The sequence below is a fragment of the Miniopterus natalensis genome, chromosome 12, assembly GCF_054644295.1.
Source record: "Miniopterus natalensis isolate mMinNat1 chromosome 12, mMinNat1.hap1, whole genome shotgun sequence".
Taxonomy (NCBI): domain Eukaryota; kingdom Metazoa; phylum Chordata; class Mammalia; order Chiroptera; family Miniopteridae; genus Miniopterus; species Miniopterus natalensis.
In genome coordinates, this window is record NC_142092.1 from 39,110,968 (window position 1) to 39,130,928 (window position 19,961).

At 41.4% G+C, this 19,961-nt stretch overlaps 1 protein-coding gene across 1 annotated transcript in view; it reads left to right on the forward strand.

Annotated features, from left to right (window-relative positions):
• Positions 1 to 19,961, forward strand: part of PCSK5 (proprotein convertase subtilisin/kexin type 5) — a 381,372-nt gene that overhangs the window by 333,276 nt on the left and 28,135 nt on the right. The window contains exons 25-27 of the mRNA XM_087822706.1: positions 11,316 to 11,358; positions 13,996 to 14,132; positions 14,990 to 15,190. Coding sequence (XP_087678832.1) covers positions 11,316 to 11,358; positions 13,996 to 14,132; positions 14,990 to 15,190 — 381 coding nt within the window. The remainder of the gene's footprint in view (positions 1 to 11,315; positions 11,359 to 13,995; positions 14,133 to 14,989; positions 15,191 to 19,961) is intronic.

Below are 19,961 nucleotides of genomic sequence, written 5' to 3' on the forward strand. Positions count from 1 at the left end.
ACTTATAAGGCTAAAATGGAGAATGAATTAGTAGGTGGGTTAGAAAGAAGCTCTAATAGCTATTTTTCCGATATTTTAAAGATCAAGGCAGGACACTGAGAAATGTAATTCAATCCAAAGAGTCATCAAGTCATTTCTACTTCCCAGATATTTTTCCCTCTGACCCATTTGACCCATCTCCACTGCCAAACCAGCAACCAACACAACTCCCCTGAATACTGCAATAGTCTTCTAACTGGTCCTCCTAATTCTCTTATTTGTTTGCTCTTTCACTCTCACAATCCACCTTCCATATGGCAATAAGAGTGTTCTTTCTAAAATTTGTGACAACTGCCTACAAACCTAAAATAATTTCCCAGGGCTCTGGATAAAGTCTGTATTCCCAAGTATGACGTAAAGGCTTGTTTCACGATCCAGCCACTGGTCTCTTCGGTCTTCTCTCTCCTGTCCCTTTTTGTTTCCTTGAGCCTCAACATCTGCTCTTTCCTCCAGCTAGCCCAAACCCTTTGTCATCCACTTTTGTATCTTCCTCCAAAAACTATGTTTTTATGGCAAGGGCCACTATGCTGTATTCTGAGATCTTGTTACTCCTTCTATTGTTTCTTTTTTTATTATTAAATTTATTGGGGCGACATTGGACCATATGGTCATATAGGTTTCGGGTATGGGTTTCTATGTTACAAGATCTGTATATTGCACTGTGTGCCCACCACCCAAAGTCTGATCTTCTCCTGCCACCATATATTAGTTTCTTCAATGGGAATCTCATGAGCTCTAATGAAAGAAATTATCTCTTGTAGACTTAGCTCTCTCCCCTCAGGCCTTTCTACATAGAAGGGATCCCACCCTCGCTCCTCCCTTCTCCATCAAACTCACTTTTCAGGTCTCCTCTAAGCTTTCACTTCCTCAAGAAACTCTCGGATGACTGCACTCCCCCCTCCACACAAACACCCTGGTTTTAGGTATCACCTTAACCTTCTTAGTAAATTGTTCATAACCCCATTAGTGACAGTGACCACACAGCACTCATGGCAATGTCTTTTTACTTGCTGTATCCCTCCCCTCAGACCCCAACTCTAGATCCAAATTGTACTAGAAATTAACCATCACTGTAACCCTAGCATATACTAAGACTCAAAGTATATTTGTGGATGGAATAAATTAATGGTGGGCATAACACTAGGTACTAGGTTCACAGAGATGAGTAAGATATATTCCCTGACTATGGCAGATCGTCTACCATTCACAGCACCCCACAGGTAATAGCTGCAGCATTAACACAAAGGTTATCAGAAGCTCAGAGAAAAGACTCTTTCTGTTGGAAGAAGTACAGGACTCAAACAAATAAAAATGCTTCGTACTCTAAGGACATTTGAGCTGGGCCTGGAGCCAACATTCCCTTCTGGCTCTTGTATTTTATGATTCCAGGTCCTTCATCAAAATTTCAAAGAACTTTCTGCCACTGTTTTAGTGTCTTTCTGGAATGACTGGTACTCTTTCATCCACCAGATTTCCAAGCCCTCTTCTCAAGGTCCTTTCTTTCTTCTTACATACTATGCCTCTGTATTCTCTCCACAGACTAAAGGCTCTTTGTTTTCTTGTTTTTTCCTGCTATTTCACTATGATGGGTCTTATTGTAGATTCGAAAAATAATGATATATAGGTTTATGCTGTTTCTTGAGACCAATAATTGGAATCTTTTAACAATTGTGGAAAATTCTCAGTCATTCTATTGTGTTTGAATATTGTCTCTTCCGTTCTGTTTTCAGAACGTTGACACACATCAGGCCCTCTCACTCTAACCTCTGTATCTCTTACCACTCTTTCCTCTTTTATATCTTTTTGTCTCTCTGAACTGAGTTTACCTTTTCTTTGTATATTTGAATTTATCAATTTGCTTTCTGCTATACCTAATCTACTGTTTAATCTAGCCATTTAGTTATAAATTTGAATTTTTATGTCTTTCACTTATAAAGGTTTTACTTATTTAGCTCTTTTCCAAACTGCTTGGTTACGTTTCTCTCTTCAAAATGTTCGTTTATTTCTTTTAAGATATTAAATATTTGCCCGGCTGGTGTTGCTCAGTGGTTGAGCAACCTATGATCCAGGAGATCCCAGTTCGATTCCCAGTCAGGGTACATGCCAGAGTCGTAGGCTTGATCACCGGTGAGGGGCGTGCAGGAGGCAGCTGATCAATGACTGTCTCATCATTGGTGTTTCAACTCTCTCTCTCCCTCTCCCTTCCTCTCTCTGAAATCAATAAAGACATATTTAAAATATATATATATTAAATATTTGTTATTTTTGCTTACTGTGTCAGATAATTTCAAAGTCTGTAGTCTCTGTTGGCCTGATTCTACTATTGGTTATTTCTGCTGACTCTTTTTCACGGTACCTGATTTCCTTGTAGTTTGTTTTTAAAAACCATGAACATTTTCCTTGAAAAAATACCTATGAGACTACTTTGAGATCTGGGTTAAGATTACATTTCTCCAGAGAGGATTTGCTTTTGCTCCTACCAATTGCCCTGGGATACTACCTATGTGAGACTACTTTAAGTGAATTTTCCTTTTGAGATACTCCAGAACACTGAGTAACATGAATTCTGATTATAAACCTATATGAGATCCAGCTTATGGTTACAAATTCTCAGAGGAAGTGTTGTTGTTGTTTAATCTACCCAATGCCCAGGCTAAAACCAAAATGGTTCTTTTCCTGTCCCAGCAAGTTTGTTTTTTATTCATCCTTACACTAAAACTGTAGTCCTTGGGTTCCCATTTTAGTCTTGTATTTTATCTATCAACTCTGTCTATAATAAGAATGCTCTGGATTTTTATTCTATTTTTTTAATATGTTTTTTATTTATTTCAGAGAGAGGAAAGGAGAGAGAGAAATAAAAACATCAATGATGAGAGAGTCACTGATTGGCTGCCTCCTGCACACCCGGTACTGGGGACCAAGCCCGAAATCCAGGCATGTGCTCTGACCAGGAACTGAACCATGACCTCCTGGTTCATAGGTCAATGCTCAACCACTGAGCCACGCCAGCCGGGCTGGATTTTTAAATTCAAAATAAGAGATGGGAACCTAATGAAATGAGAAGACAGAGGGAGAATCGTAACTCGGTTTCTTTCAGGCCCTAAACAAACATTTTGGTGGTGTACAGATTAGAGGTTTGTTTATCTAATCTACATTTTGCCACAACATGGTTTCTTCTCTAACTTTGTTAATTAGCATCTCCTCACCAGATTTGCAAACTCCCTGAGGATAGGGGTTGCCTTTCTTATCTGTGTATACTCCTTACAATATCCAAAGCAGTATATAGACTATAGTACATAATCAGTTAAGTATTGTTTATTGCTCCTCATTTTCCACCCATCCAGGTACTCAAGCAACAGGTAGGGTGTCATCCCACTTCTTTACTTCCCACAACTTATCTAATCTTCTTGATTTTACCTTTTAGTTTCTCTCAAATCTGATTTTTCTTTATTACTGCAGCCACAGTCTCAGTTTATCCCTAGTCATTTCTCCTCTAGTATATTTTTTTAAAGACTGCTTCCTGAAATGTGTTAAATAGACTCCTAGCTTTGCAAGATTTAATAAATGAATCCATTTCTACAGTTAAAGAAGTCATTTTCCACACAGCACCCACAATGATCTTCTTAAGTAAATCAGATCATATCAAATCTTTTTTATAAAGCTTCTCATGGTCCCCATTCTCAGATTAGGATGCAAACCACTCAACCTAGCCTTTAAGACCATATTTGATTTGATGCTGAACATGACCCTGTCCTCATCTCCAGACTCTTTCCCTTTTTCTTTATCTCCTCCAGCCTCAATAACCTTCTTGGTGTTCCTTGAAATGGTCTAACTTTTCTTGCCTCTGCCTGGAACACTCTACCCTCAGAACTTCACATGGTTAGCTCCTTGTTATCATTCAGATCTCTACTCAAATGTCAATTCTTGGAAAGCTCTCTCCCTAACTCACTTATATAAATTAAGGCCTTTTTCCTCCACTGTAGTCTCATCACTCTTGAACCCTTTATCTAAATGTATGTGCTTATTTATGTTTTTCTTTTTCATTCAATGCATATTTCTGGAGCAACCTGTCCTCGCAGAACTTGCATTTTAGTGGTTATTTCATGCATTTATTGAAGATTTACATTTTATTTACATGTAATAATTATCTGATTTTCTTTTTACTCTCTTCTTCCCCCTAAAATGTAAACTCCAGAATAAATGAATAAATGAGTGAACATACAGCCATGGTGAGTGATCCTTATAGGAACTCAGCTGTGTATATTCATCCATCACTTCCACCTGCTAGTCAGTCTAGGCAAGGATGGAAATCCAGGAACTGCCTGCCTATTATGATATTCTATTGTCAGAATCAGAGGACTTGGTAAATACTGGAGTCCAATGAAGAACTGAGCCCTCTTTTAGCCAACATTTGTAGACAATGATTTAGATTATTTATTCAGGTCTCTTTTACTACTACTGTGTCCCTCCAGGGGGCTGTGCCCCATTGTCAGCTGCACAATTTGCACTACTGCCAATTCAAATATTTATTCATTGTCCTTGGACACCAATGAGTACAAAATGATTGAAAATCATCAAAAGTCTCCCAACAAAATACTTTGTATCCCAGAGCCACTGAATCTTCCAAAAAAATCTTCTACTTTGGCAAAGCTATCAGAGGGTCCATTTTGTATTTCTGTGTTAATTATTTCAAGCAATTCTAAGTACAAGGCCTATTTGAGTTATGTACTTTTTAGTGCTACTCGGGGCTTATAATTAGTTGCACTCTTTGGGCATATAAACCTCTTACTCAGTTCATTATCCTTGGGTGGATTGAAGAATGTCTGTGACCCTCCTACAAATTTGTACAGCATTGTCTAATAACTAAGTACATATTTACCCTGGGAGAATATGCATTATTGACAATGTGCTTAATTATCTCCCCAAACAATTTAAGTACTGGCTGCTTGAAATGCTTCTCTCCCCTCAAAGGAAGCAGTAGTACATCTCAGTGGGGGGTGCACATTCTGCTGATGCTCCAACAAGGCTGCAGGTGCTCATAAAGGGAATTGTTTAAGAATGCTTGGCCCAAGTGACAGCCTCTAGTCTGGTTAGTGAGTCTGAGTCAGAGCCAAGAATAACCCCATTTCCTAGTCATCTGCCTCCTCTACAGAATCCTATCAGAAAAACAATTCATATTAAAAGTGAATTTTTAAAAAGGAGTTTGTACAAACATCTGCCACTGTTCTCGCAACACCCTGTGGAAGAACTTCAGTCTTGTCCTGGTGATGTAGGATTAGGAAGTGCTGAGAAACAAAATGGAAAAGCAAGAAAACAGAAGTGGGCAGGAGCAGAAAACGAACAAAACCAAAAGGTCAGCTCCCTCAGGGAAGGTCTGTGGGAGGAGACTTTTTCCAAACTCGTGGCCAAATGACCCCTGGAACTCATAACTTGAGCACTTTCTTCCCTTCCTTAAAAGCATTTTTTATTCTAATAAATTTTGTAACATGTATAAAGAAAATACAGAAACATATATATATGTATATATATGTGTGTGTGTGTGTGTATACATATATATATATAATCAGAAAACTACTGTTAACATTTTATCTTTTTCTTCTAATTTTTTATAGTCATATCTATACATATAGATATACATATTATATACATAGCTAGATATGAATTATTATTCCTTTCATGAAAATTTTTTCATGTAATTAAGTACTTTTTTTGTTAATCCTCACTTGAGGATATTTTTTTCCATTGCTTTTCAGAAAAGTAGAAGGGAGGAAGGGAGGGGGGAAGAGAGAGAGACATCGATGTGAGATAGACATATCAACTGGTTGCCTCCCGCACACACCCCAACTGGGGGCAGGGTGCGAACCCACAACAGAGGTACATGCTCTTGACTGGGAATTGAACCCATGACCCTTTGGTGTACAGGCCAATGCTCTAATCACTGAGCAACACCAGACAGGACCATTAAACACTCTTGAAAAACAAGATTTTAATGGCTGAATACTAGCCCATCTTGTGTACATGTACCATATTTTTTTAACCTATTCCCAACAGAAGAACTTTTACTTTGTCTTTCAGAAAGATATGATCAGTGGTTATTTTCATCTAGGAAGTTTGTTTTGGGGAACAAATTTGTGTACTAAAGCTATTGAAGGTGGTGGAAAGGTGGGAAAGTAAAACCTAGTCATATCATAAAACAGCAGCCACCTTATAATTCAACATACCCTGCTCTTCCCAGATGATCTCAGCCTTTTGGCTCAATCACCTTCCCAGGTCCAATCATCTACTTTCTAGGTTCAACCAGACTTGGGGCTCTTTGTCTTCCCAATGCCTCCCACACTTAGGCAAAGTATTAGACCAAACTAATGCTCTGTCCATACTTCATAGGTTTCTAACCCTAATAACTCTCCAAGCCCCATGATAACAGAAATCTAAAGCAGTAATCTTCATACTATTTTTATTGATCACCCATTGGTTTAAAAAAATGAGCATGTGCCTGCAATGCATATATATGTATGCGTAAATTATTTATATGTACTGGTGCATGAATATTTTACACATACAAAAAAGGTATGCTAGCCCTAGCTGGTTTGGCTTAGTGGTTAGAGCGTTGGCCCATAGACTGAAGGGTCCTGGGTTCAATTCCAACCAAAGGCATGTACCTCGGTTGCAGGCTCGATCCGCAACTGGGGCTCGTATGGGAGGCAACGAGTTGACGTGTCTCTTTCACATCAATGTTCCTCTCCCCCGCCTCCCCTCCCCCTTCCACTTTCTCTGAAAAGCAATGGAAAAATATCCTTGGGTGAGGATTGAAAAAAAAAAAAGTATGCTAAAGTAGAAAATTTAAGAAGATAAAAATAACTGAAAAATAAGTTCTGTTTTCTTCTGTAGCCCAATGAATTGTCTTGCACACTTCTCTTTGAAGCCCAGTGACTCAGGCCACACTTAACCAAAATGCCACATCTGAGCTAATGAATTCACAGATTAACCTTCCAGAAAGTGTTTTTACATTTGGTTCCTTAAAGTTATAAATGGAAGGATGGCTCTCTGATGGGTTCACTCATCTGCATGTATATAAGGACTCCCTGCACTTGGCTTCTAGCTCCGCCTTCTTTATAGAAAGAGTGTGTTTCTCATTAACTTGTTCACCTAGCATTTCTAGGTTGGAAGATAAGTTGAAAGTATAGATATGAATGAATGTGTTTGAATGATATGACTGGGTTCCATTTTTCCCACCTTTCCACAACCCTCTATAGCTTTAGTCCATAAATTCAGTACAATAAAGCCAGTGCTATTTTATGGAACATTTACAGTTGTGGGCTAAGAGGTCAAGGTAGAATGGGCCTAATGGGTCCAGGACACCTGAGAAGGGACTGAGGTAGGTGACAGACCAGGAGCCTCTCAAGAGCACAAGTTTCACATGCCCATCAGTCAGCAGCCTAAGCAGTAACCTAGAGGTCTTTGCAGTAATGGGACACGAGACAGGTTTCAAAGGGCCATGGTAGAGGGAGACCTGGCTAGCATGGGGTATGAATGAAAGACCTACATGCCTGAAAATGAATCATGAAAGAAATAGCCAAAGGTAAGGTAGGAGCACCCTGACATTAATTTTTCCCCAGTTTTGCAGACAGTCAGTTCTGCCTAAACAATATATCTAATCCATGGCTAATTCTGGCATATCTAGATATGTACTATATGATAAAGGGCTACTTTAAGATACCAAGTTTCTTCTCTCTCCCCCAAGTGAAAAATCAATAAACAATAAGAACAACAAATTTAGAAAAAGCAAAAGAGAGTCATTTTTGCTTATATGTCTCTTTAATTGTGTGACTCAAAGTTTATGTAAACTTTTAAAAATTATTTTTCTCTGGACATTTTTTAATGTTTGGTTCCATCTTGAGTTTAAAATATCCCTATTCCAATACGTTTTGTAAGTGAGATGTACATAACTCCTAACATTGCCCTGATCCATCATCCATAGTCAATGGTGAAGGCTATAGGTATTTCTGAAACACAATAAATGAGAGAATGTCAGTTGACCACTGAAGGTGATGCTGACCACAGGAGTCAATATCTCTATAAGGACACTGAGTTTGCGAGAAGTTCCAGCACTGATGATCGCCAAGAAAACAGTGGGAAGGTGACAGGAAGGATCATGAAGACCTCTGCAGACACAGTGGACATTGTGGTCCTGCCCACCCCACCCCATAAAAATGAATGTTCTCAAGAAAGGAAGACTGTATCCCCACACCCCATCTTGACAAGGCATCTGCACACACTTTCTCCTTAGCAGGAAGTGAGCAGCTGGAAGCCAGTAACTGTTTCTGAAGGCTTTTTTCCAAATGTGGGAGGCTCTCTCTCCAAATTCTGACTGAACTTGCCCCCTCTCTCCTCAAAATATGCTCTCTCAGCTCAAAAGTTTGACAAGATCAGATAACCAGAGCTATTTAAACATCCTACTTTGGATAACACCTTCCAAGACAGTTAACAATTATGGCTTGTTTAGACTCTTCCATTCCTCACCACCCCAACACACACACACACACACACACACACCAGGAGCCAGGAAAATGCATCTTTCTCCATAAGCCACCCCTACTTACCATCCAAATGCCAACTCGACTTAGAGTCAACTTCTAGGTTTGTGATTGTTACCTCTCCTTAATCCGGTAACAGTTACCTCTCAGTGGTCAAGCTAAATCCATTTAGCTTATGTTTGACTTATGGGTCGTTTGGAGTGGAAATTTTTTACAAAATAATTCTTACTCTTTAGAACAACTGGTAATAACGAGAAAGACTAATGGGCATTCATAAGCTGTTATAAGACAGTTCTTGTTCTATGCATTATTCATTTATGCAAACTGTTGTGAAGGTACCAAATTCACTGTGCAACTGGGCTGGGAAAGTGTCTGGACTCAAGATTACATTGGTATGCATATTTCTGAGGCTTGGTTCTATTTAATATTTTCATCAGTGACCTGCTTAAAGGAGCAGAGAGCAAACTCATTATGTTCCTAGATGGGAGGAATGGCCAGAACATTAGAGAACGAGATTAGAATTTCCCAGCCCTAGCCAACTTAGCAGAACTGTTGGAGTCAAATATATTAATCAGGGACAGGAAAGGGAAAAGTTGCCCAAATACGATCTGAGTAGCTACTTACTTAGGAGTAGAACTGAAAAAGAATAGAGACATAAACACAGATTTGTAGCAGGTTACCCAGTAGAATGACTAGTGTTCATTGGGGCCTTTGCACCCCCTTCAAATAGATTCAGATCCCCAATCCATGGACTGTGGAAGCAGACAGCCCTCCCCCAAGAATTCAAAGAATTCCATTAAGCTTTTCTTTCTCACCGTACCTCTAGCTTCAGATTCCTGATTCCACTTAATTAGCCTGGCTTATGGTTCATTCCACTGCCCTGCTCCAGTCACTCTATCACAAACCATCTTGACCCAGACATGAAAACCATTTCATGAGCAAATCATGACCTCCTGTTAAAGGGCCTGGCTATCTATCTCCTTGGTTGTCTCGGCTCTTGTTCAATCCTTCCAGTTAAACTTCTACCCCAAGTTGTTTTACAAGGTATTTTCCTAACTATAGACAGTTTTCTCCCTAAGAAGAACTCTGGGGTCAGCTGTTAAGAAAATAACATTTACACCTGTGTTACCTAACGAAGGTGAGCATGACAAAGTCATGACCCAGTAGTGCCCCAGCCAGGGGCCAGCAAACTTCGCCTGCACAGTAAAGTGACAGATAGTAAATATTTTCCATCTCTGTTGCAACTACTCTACTCTGACACTGTAGCATGAAATTATTCATACGTACTGTGCAAATAAAAGGGCAGGGCCAGGTTTGGCCCCCATGTCAGCCATAGTTTGCCAACTCCTGCTAGACACAGCTTCAGAACTTTTGACTTTGGGGAAGGCTTTGCAACCATCTTATCCAGTCAGATCATTTTACAGCTGCAGAAATCAGGACCCAGCAAGTAGAGCGAAGTTTATGCGAGTTCTTGAGAGAGTTAAGCCAGGGTTTAAACTTCAGACTAGAAACAGGTAGCCCAATTTCCAGGCCAATGCCCTCTCCACTGCAAGATCACTAGACTATTTCCAGAATAGTCTAAATTCTGTATAAATGGCAGAGCTTCTTCTAAAAATGTTTCAGCTATAACTTTTGGTGTAATGCATTTGTCATATTTTGTGTAATACACAATAGTGTTGTCTTACAACATCCCTAGGGGGACTCAAGATGAACGTTTGGCTAAAGATTTGGGGAGGCTCTACCAAAGAGCAGACTTTGTGAAACCAAAATAGAGCCTAGACTAGTTCAGAAAGGAAAGCTATGCACAAAGTTCAAAGGACATTGTTTTGTTTAGTTTTTCAAAAGTTAAAGGTGACATAAAATTTTCAGGTACCAAGAAGACTGTTTTAAAGAGGAGCAATTGTTTTCCATCTCTTATTTAGAATGAAAAGAGCAAGACTAGAGTATAACAGATAGACAGAACTTGCTAGAGTAACTGTGTTACTCACAAAAATTAAAGACCAAAGGAAGTCGTAGAATTCCCTTAATAATTGGATCTGGCAGTTGGCATGTTTCTGGGAGGGTTAAGAAGAAGGGAAATAGACTGAGTCCATGACTCTCAATGTACTTTCTCTCTTGTTAAGTCCCCTGAAAGCTGTAGGAAAGAGTCCTTCTCTGAGCCAACAGGGACACACTGAATCATTATACTTAATGAGAACAGGACAGTTCCTTTAAGAGGGTTGTGAAGTGTAGAACACAAAGTGGATACTGTATTGGAAAAAAAACAACTGCCCAAATTTCAAAGGAATCTCCCAGATAACAATCCCTCACATTGGCAGGCATTTGGGGTAACTCATGGAAAGCCCATCATTGGGTTTGGAAGCTTGAAACCCCTTTTCGAGTGTGTGTATGTGTGGATATGCTTGATGCCTTTATCTCATCAGAGGCCGGGAGTTTCGCAAAGTGGATGGTTCCTGGTCTGCAATTTGAAGACCCAGTAGCGTGGGCCTATTCCTCCTTGAAAGTCAGGGCCAAGTATTTATGAGAACTTTTATTTTACTAGCTTTGATGAAGATAAATCATAGCCTACAACTTGGTACTAGTTAAAAATGGTACAATCTGTTCAAATGCCATTTCTGGACAGTACATTTCATAAAACTATCCCAGAAGATTATCTCAAGATACAACTTTTCCAAAGCCTATTTTTCCAAATGATGAACTCTTGGCAATTATTATTTTTCATTATTATAATTTTTTTTCCAGATGACCCAGGAAACTGCACATCATGTGTTACGGGGTATTACATGTAAGTCTGGCCTTCTTTTTCATAGCACTAACTTTTCTGCAGCTTAAGCATTACCTACTTAATCCTAAATCAGTGATTAAAGGAAAGAGGCCCTGCAGCCTGAAGCAACTCTGCCCTGTCAGGCTATTCATGAACAATTCTTGGATTTAGCAGTAAGAGCCCAGCTGCTTGCTTGCCTGGAAAGGAGGCTTTCTCTTTCTTGGTCCTGGAAGGCACCCAACCTGACACTGGTGTCTAGGAATCTTGCCATGAGTGACCACGATTTAGACCTTTCTGGTTCTAGACAGATCTTAATAATAGACCCAATCTCAGGCAAGCTGTTTCCAGATGTTTGCATGGAGACCTTGTACTTAACAAGAGTTGGATGATGCAGGATGAAGCCAGGTGCTACATTAGCTCTCAATCATCCCCCGGGTAATGAAAGACACAGACCACTAAGTTAAATGAAATACAGATAACTATCACCCCCAAAATTCTCTAATACGAATCTACGAATCAAACATTGCATGTCTCAACGTCACCTCCCAATCTAGTCTCCCTTCCAGGGTACATTGGTGCCTATCTTGGAATAAAAATTAAGAAATGAAAGGAGGTGAAAAGAAAAGGAAGGCCCAGCTAATGCACAGGCTGCATAATTCCTCCCTATCAGCCTAAGAACTGGAGATTTGTGATAAACAAACTCTCACATCCATTTCTTCTCTTCGTCTTTCCAAGAACATTGTCAGGAACATGGGATCAATGTTGCTCTCCAGAAGGGAAAACTGAAGTTCGGAGAGGCTATGGATTCTCCCATGATGCACAACAAGCTAGTGGGGGGGGGGGGGGGTCTAGATATGGGTCTCCTCACCTTTAATGGGCTTGATTCCAAGGGGCTTAAAATGTGGCAGAGGGTGGGAAGACATTAAAAGGAGTGAGGTGGATGGGAAAGAAAACCCAGTAAGCTGAAACATGTTAAAAACAACCAGTTAACCTTACCATTACTTAACCTTATGGTTTTAATTCAACTTTCCCAGAGTAGCCTATTATTCTCAGCATTGGCTGTGTCTCTACATCACTGCACTCCTGACCTCCTGATTTAAATTATTGTTCCATTTAAAGAGGGGAGGAGGGGTAGAGAAGAGGCCTCCAGATTTGATTATTAGAAGGTAGACCAGATGACAGTAAATGAGCAGAAAGGGATTTGTCAGCATATTCACAGTTGGCATTTACCCAGCATGTGGCCTGCACAGACACATCAAGCAGAGATAAACAGCACAAATGCAAGCGTTCCTGGGTGAGGTCACATGGGTGAGGGCACAAACTATTCCTTGAAGAACCAAGGAAGAAGGACTTAGACCAAAAAATAGTGACCCAAAATGCAGAGTGGGTGAGGAACTCTCCTTTACCCCTGTTATAACTCTGTGTCCCTCTAGCCTAACTCTACCCTTCTTCATTTTGACACCAGTAGACACCCCTTGACCTGAACCTACTTCCTCTATCACCTGAGAGCATCCTCTGCTAAAGTTTGGAGCCAACCCCGTCAGCCTCTCCAACTCACCATTGCCCCCTAATGAACATGTTTCATAAAACCCTTTGAGAAAAAAAACAGCAGGCCCCTGAGTAACATAATTTCGTTCAGCGTGACTTTGTTATAATGTTTATGAGATGTCATTGGAACTTAACTCTTGTTTATATCAATTAGCCTATTTTATTATACATCATTTCACTTGAAGTCACAGAACATATTGACCACATTAAGGGCCTACTGTACACTCAAAAGAACATGACCAATATCACTAAGGGTAAAACTTGTGATGTTTATTTCAGGAAACGTACATTTATAACCCTTTAGAATATTTAGTGACTTTGAACGCATCTAATAAAACACTCTACAATAGAAGTTAGTGAGAAAGAAATGCAAAGCCGGCCTCTGATATCTTGTTGATGCTACAAAATCCATCAAAGGGCAAAGATCAACTCCATTCTGCTCCCCCTTCCAATGAGCCTGTAATTAAGTGGAGTATTCTACTGTAGAATGAGAATAATGAACAGTAGCTATAAAAATATGTATACATAAAAGCTAAGGCACTTCAATGTCCATGGTAATAATCTTGTTACAAAGAAGAAAAAAATTATAATCTGCTTGCAGACATTTTGGTAAGCTACCTGAACCCAACACTAAGCTGTTTCAGACCTTGTAAGTGCCATGGGGCAAAAGCACGAAAACTGTCTGTTCAAACAGACCTTGATTAAAATCCCAGTCCCACATTTAACTACCTATGTGACTTTGAACGCTTAACCTTGAGACTCAAGTCCGTGATCTGGAAATTAAAGATAAGTAATAGCTACCATATGGGAATTGCGTGGTGATTTAAATAAGCTAATACTTGATACATAATCAATACTCCATAAATATATATCAGCACCCCTGCCCTTCTCCCGAGCCTCCTCTCAGCTGCCCTGAGAAGGGCAGCTCAGAGGTCCAGAGGAAGGTGATTAATGGCTTGTTTGGAAGCACACACAGACCAAGAGGAAGTTTTCTCCAAATATCTCCAACTGTTAAGAATGACGCATAGACATACAAGAGGAGATTAAATTATGGTGGCTAAGAGAAAAACATCAGCGTAGCTCATGGAAGAAACTCTATCTTCTCCCTAGGTTTGAACACCACTGTTATAAAATCTGTCCTGTGAAGACCTACAGAGAAAAATTTGAATGCAAAGCATGCGATACCAACTGTGACTACTGTGACCAGAATGAGTGTTACTGGTGTGAAGAGGGCTTCTTCCTCCTGGGTAAGCCTGCCAGTGGCATCAAACAAAGTGAAAACAGGGCTCCAGAGCTCCACCGGAAATAACAGAGCTGTTCGATTGGTTTCAGGGTCTGCGTGTGTGGGTTGTCCAAGGAGAAATTTTAATTTGATTTGAGAGTAAACATTAGCTGGGATTAGTTCTTTCTGCTTTTATTCCTGAAGCATAGTTCCTATTTCACTAATTAACCTCAAATATCTCCAAAGAGATGGAAGCATGAGTGAATGTGGGGGATGGCGGGACACTGAAGACAATGCTTTGGAAGCTAAGTCACCTGGAATATTCAGAACCATGACTCTCTCCTTGAGACGTAATTCATGCTGTCTATTCCTGAGCACTGGACAAGTTAAACAAGGTCCTTTTCCTCCGGTTGTGGTCAATTCATTGACTTTGATGAAGATGGATGGTTAGGAAAGGAATATACTGTGAGTCTTCCAATTAAAGAACCAGTAACCCCGTGCTCTTGCATGCTTGTGTGAGAGAGAGTGGGGCAGAAAGCCTAAAATGATCCCCCATTGTTTTCTTTATAGAGATTCATTTTATTTGTAGTTTTTTTTCAAGGCCTTGAGAATGTCGAGTTCTGTATTCTGTGCTCTTAACCCTTTGAGCTGAGAGCCAATTTAAATTCTCCGTTAAAAAAGGACTTAAAGTGTTAGGTTTTTAAAGACACATTGATTGGCTGAAATAAGCTAATACCATCCTGGTTTCTTTTAAAACAAAATCAAACCAAAAAATGTTCCTGAGGTTCCCTTAGGCCCATTTAGAACTTGGCCCTGCTCAGAGCGCTGAGCTCAACCCACCAGGGCCCCGCCCTCACGCTTCCTGTCTGTGCTCTTCCCTAGGTGGCAGCTGCGTGAGGACATGTGGGCCTGGCTTCTACGGCGACCCAGAGATGGACAAATGTGAGCCCTGCCACCCAGCCTGTGAAACCTGCACCGGCCTGGGCTTCAGCGAGTGCAGCAGCTGCCCAGCAGGGCTCCAGCTGCTGCATGGGACGTGTGTGGGTCCCGCCCAGACCCAGATGGAAGGCAAATTCTGGAATGGTATGTGTCTCCCAAGAGAGATCGCAGGTGGCCAGCTGCCTTCGCAGCCTCTGTCCCTCCCTCCCTAACCCTTGCTTCTGGGATACCAAGCAATGTGGCCAGGCAGAGAAACAAAAGCTTCAAATGAGAATCAAGACTGGGTCTCTTTGATGCTCGAGGCAGCAGAGGGAAGGAGGCTGTAGCTGGCCTTTGGCCAGGAGGGAAGCCCAAAGGGTAATTTATGATTGGCCCGGCCACTTGAGTTTCCACCAGGGTGGAGCAGACCTCCGAGCGCATAAAGAGTCAGAGAGAAATGGCCCGACTACCATCTTCTCGAAGATTTCAGGATAGCTGCTATCATTCACATCTCTCTTTGCTGAGGTGAAGGAAAACTGCCAGCAGAGTAGGCTATTTCAGTGAGGCGAGGAAGACCTGCTCTGAAGTACTGGGACTTAAGCTAAAACAGCTGATCTGTCCGGGGGGATTATTAGAAACGGCCATCACTCAAGCTTGCCTTTTAAAAGCTGCCCTCTCCAGTTGCAGAGGGAAAGTGGGGGCCCTGAGAGGGGCAGGAGCGAGGGAGGATGTGGGAGCTTGGGCTCTGACAGTAAGGGCCCACCGGTATCATTCCCACTCGAGCCTTCAGGATGGCCTCCGAGCCTCAGAGCCCCAGTCACAGGCTTCCTTGCAAGGTGATTACAAACTTCAGTGGCCTCTCCACATCCGAGGTGGTTAGAAAACAAAATCCTCTTCCCACTGGGAAAATCTAACTCTCTGTCTCTGTGGAGACCCTCAGGAAAACAAGAGACACTCTCCGTTTGATTTCGAGGCAAGGATTTGTTTAAAAGGTCATCTCAGTGCAGAAGCAACAGCAGCTGAAAGGAGGTCTTCTAAGGGCTGGAGAGAGTGAGAGATCAGGGGCAGGAGAAAGGGCTCTTGCTGGGTTCCAGGGGAGGGACATCTGTGGCTGCTGTCTACCGGGACCGCGCTGCGTACATGACAAAGGAAAGCAGCTCAGAGACCATCCCAAACCCAGCAGCCAAAGGCCACGGAGAACACAGGCCGATTTCAGAGACAGAGCTGGGAAGGAAATCATTCAATCCAGACTGGTATATCTTCCGTGAGTTATAGCTGAACCAAAATGCTGAAAACGAGTTTGTCTGCCATTCAGGCATTTAAGAGGCCGTGCAGGCCAAGGGGGAAAATAGTCTGGTGCTGTGTTTCTAGCTCAGAACATCTGTATTTTATCTGGCATCCAGATGATGAAAACGTCCAGGGAGCCAAGAGGCAGAGCAGACTTGATCTCCCAAATGATTACACGTCCCTTTCAACTGGACTACGCACTTTGCAAGCAGAAACCAGGCCTTGATTGCTCCCCTTTGTCAAAGCACCACACCCACCCCTCTGCATTTTCTACTATTGAAAAGTAATGTTTTTGAAAAGAGAAAGGAATTAGTCCATTTGAGGATTTAGCAGCAATAAAAGGTTCGGGAAGCAGATGAGAATGCTTCTCATGGCTGGACAAAAGCAATAACGTCAAGGCCAGGGCTGCACTTTCCCACTTCTACGACCTGGGAAATAAGACATGCAGACTATTAACAGTGAGAAAAAACTGTTCCTTCACTGAGCGAGGTAAGACTCAGCTTCCCCAGCACAGGTTAGGCACCACTGAAGTGGACAGGGAATGGGAAAGAAACTCCATGAAGTGCTAGGAGTATTTGAGTCAAGGTCCCCACTTCTTTCCCTTAAAAAAAACAAGGTGGAGGGTGTAACAGGACAGGGGGTAGGGGGGTTCCAGGGAACAAACTCTAACCAGCCACACCTTTAAGAGGATGGAAACCAGACTGCAGTCATCCTGGGTCAATGTAGAGGGAGCCCAGACAAATTACAGGGTGTTTATGAGAGAATGTAGCTGCCTAGGTGATACGGGCAAGGTAGTGCTATTGTATTAAACACAGATGCAGATCCAGGTAGGGAAGCTAAGCGGGGACAAACTTCAGTCCTTTCCTTCGCCCACACTACCCCCGTGCAGCGATTTTCAACATTTCCATCTCATGGCACACAGAAACTGATTACTAAAATTCTGCAGCACACTGCCCTGGCCAGTGTGGCTCAGTTGGTTGAAGCAATACACCAAAGGGTTGCGGGTTTGATTCCTGGTCAGGGCACATGCCCAGGTTGCAAATTTGATCCCCGGTTGGGGAGCATGCAGGAGGCAACCGACTGATGTTGAGAGAGAGAGAGACTGAGAGAGAGAGAGAAACATCTTTCTAAAATCAATATAAAAGCCCTAGCCGGTTTGGCTCAGTGGTTAGAGTGTCAGCCTTCGAACTGAAGGGTCCCGGTTTGATTCCGGCCAAGGGCACGTACCTAGGTTGCAGGCTCGATCCCCAGCCCTGGTGGGGGCACATGCAGGAGGCAATCAATCAGTGTGTCTCTCTCACATCAATGTTTCTCTCTCTTTCTCTCCCTTACACTCTCTCTGAAAAAGCAATGGAAAAAATGTCCTCAGATGAGGATTTTAAAAAACAATAATATACTAAAATCAATATGAAAAAAATTCTGTGGCACACCAAAAATATATTTTTTTGCTGATCTGACAAAAAAAAAAAAAATAGGTATAATTTTGATTCATTCACACCGGGTGGCTATTGTTGTGCTGGCTGTTTTCATTTTTAAATTTGACAATCTAAGGGAAAAGAGACCAATGCCTCTGACTAAATAGTCAGGTATTGCGTATTTGAAAAATTCTTGCAGCACACCATTTGAAAATCGCTGCCCTAATGGAAACAATAAGATCATGCTCACATCCAACAATAAGACCATGACCACCCCACTGTCTATGTCAGCATGTATTGGGGAAATACCCTTGAAATAAAAATCCAACTGGAGTTCACTGAACTCCTCTTTTAATAAGGTGGCCACTCACGATGAGAGTGACAGTGAGGAGAGGGCCACCATCCTTCACTCTCGTGCACGGATGGATACTTCCCTACAGGTCAGGCCAGGCCTGGCAGATCCTCCAGCCAAAACTAAGTAATATCCAAAGAGAGCTGCTTAACTTCTGTTCTTCCTGCCACCAAAAGGCACCGGACAAAAGTATAGATCGTCCCCAAGTTCCCTGTTCTAGTCACTCATATATTATAAAGGGTAATTAGTCCAGGAACAGCACCAATATTAAATAGGCTGCTAATGGCTTTGGAGAGACTTGGGCATCACGCAGAGTCCCCGCTGGTGGACATGTTCAGGTGTGGCAGGCCACGGGCTTTGAAAAGAGATCATGGCCTCAGCTGGTTTCCTGAAACCACTGTTGGGTATGGAAACAGTTTACTCCATTACTGTTAAATTATTTGGATTTTCTTAAGTGGTTTCCCCCTGGTGATACCGGAAAGTCCTGCATATTTGGCCTACCCACCTAGTCCCATCACTGATTGAAACCACGTTTGTAGTGGGCTCTAATTACACCTTCTGATGGTAGCCTAATCTACAAAGCACAGATACGGTGAATTAACTTTCTATCTTTGACCACATCCTAACAATTTATCACTAGCCTGCCTTTTGATCTTAATTCCTATGCTCTGAGAAAGACTGGAATCCCACAGTCACAAACACTGAAAGTCACTCATGTGTGAAAAAAACCTCAATGGTGGGAAATAACGTTGCTAGTAGTAACTAAACGTTAGAGAACTTTAAAGATGCCACGGAAATCTGATGTTTAGAAGGACTTTGTCGATGTATACAGTTGCCTCACTTAGAAACGAGGACATCGTTTTTACTTAGTTAACCAATCAGAACTCAGAGTGCAGAAAACACGTCCCTGGGTAAGTAATTCAACCTTGAGCCTAGTGCTATGAAGAGGCCACATGTATCCAGTTGCACCGATTGCTAAACATCCAGGAATTTTATAAGTGTGTTGTAAAATAATTGGCAGCTTGAAATCAGCTATGGTGGGAGTATTTATACCACGGAAATTGGCAAACACAAAAAAGTTAAGTTTTTTGTTTTGTTTTGTGTTCTGAAGAGCCATTTCCCAGTACAGCACTACTTTGGTGTCTACCAAACAATTTTACAATCCAAATTAAGTACTACGATATCTCTCTAGTGGATGAGAGACAGGCATGTCTGAATTCAAATCCTGGCTCTGTTCTTTACTAGCTATGTGACCCTGAACATCCTCTCGGAGCCTCAGTTTCCTCATCTATAAAATGAGAACATGAAACTACCTCACACAAGGTTATTTTGAGAATTAAATGAAAGAACACATATAAAGCTCCAAGCACATAAGATGACACAATAAAAGTTAATCTATTCCCTAACCCTTTAACCTGATCCTGTTTTAACACATGAAACACTAGTTCACTTTCAAAACAGCCTGCCCTGGCTCATTATAAAGAGAAACTAGAGGCCTGGAGAGTGATACAGGTCTGGGGGAAAACAGTCCCAGAAAGAAGGCAGCAGATAATGCTCAGCTGGGATGCCAAAGAGCCAGGCAGAGTCCTGGCTGCTTAACCAAGAATGTGTATTCGCAAAGACGTTAATTGCAGCTTTATTTATAATAACAAAAAACTTAAGAGATTTATGGGTCATGCAAATAAATGCACAAACCATTAACATGATATTTATAATGAACTTTAATGGCAAGACAAAATGCCTGTAATATTTATAAATATTAAATGCAAAACGTAGGGTCAGCACTAACAACATGAACCCTACATTTTTGCCTTTAAAGAAAAAATTTAACGAATTATGGTTCATGCAAATAAATACACAAACCATTAAAAATAATGTTTAC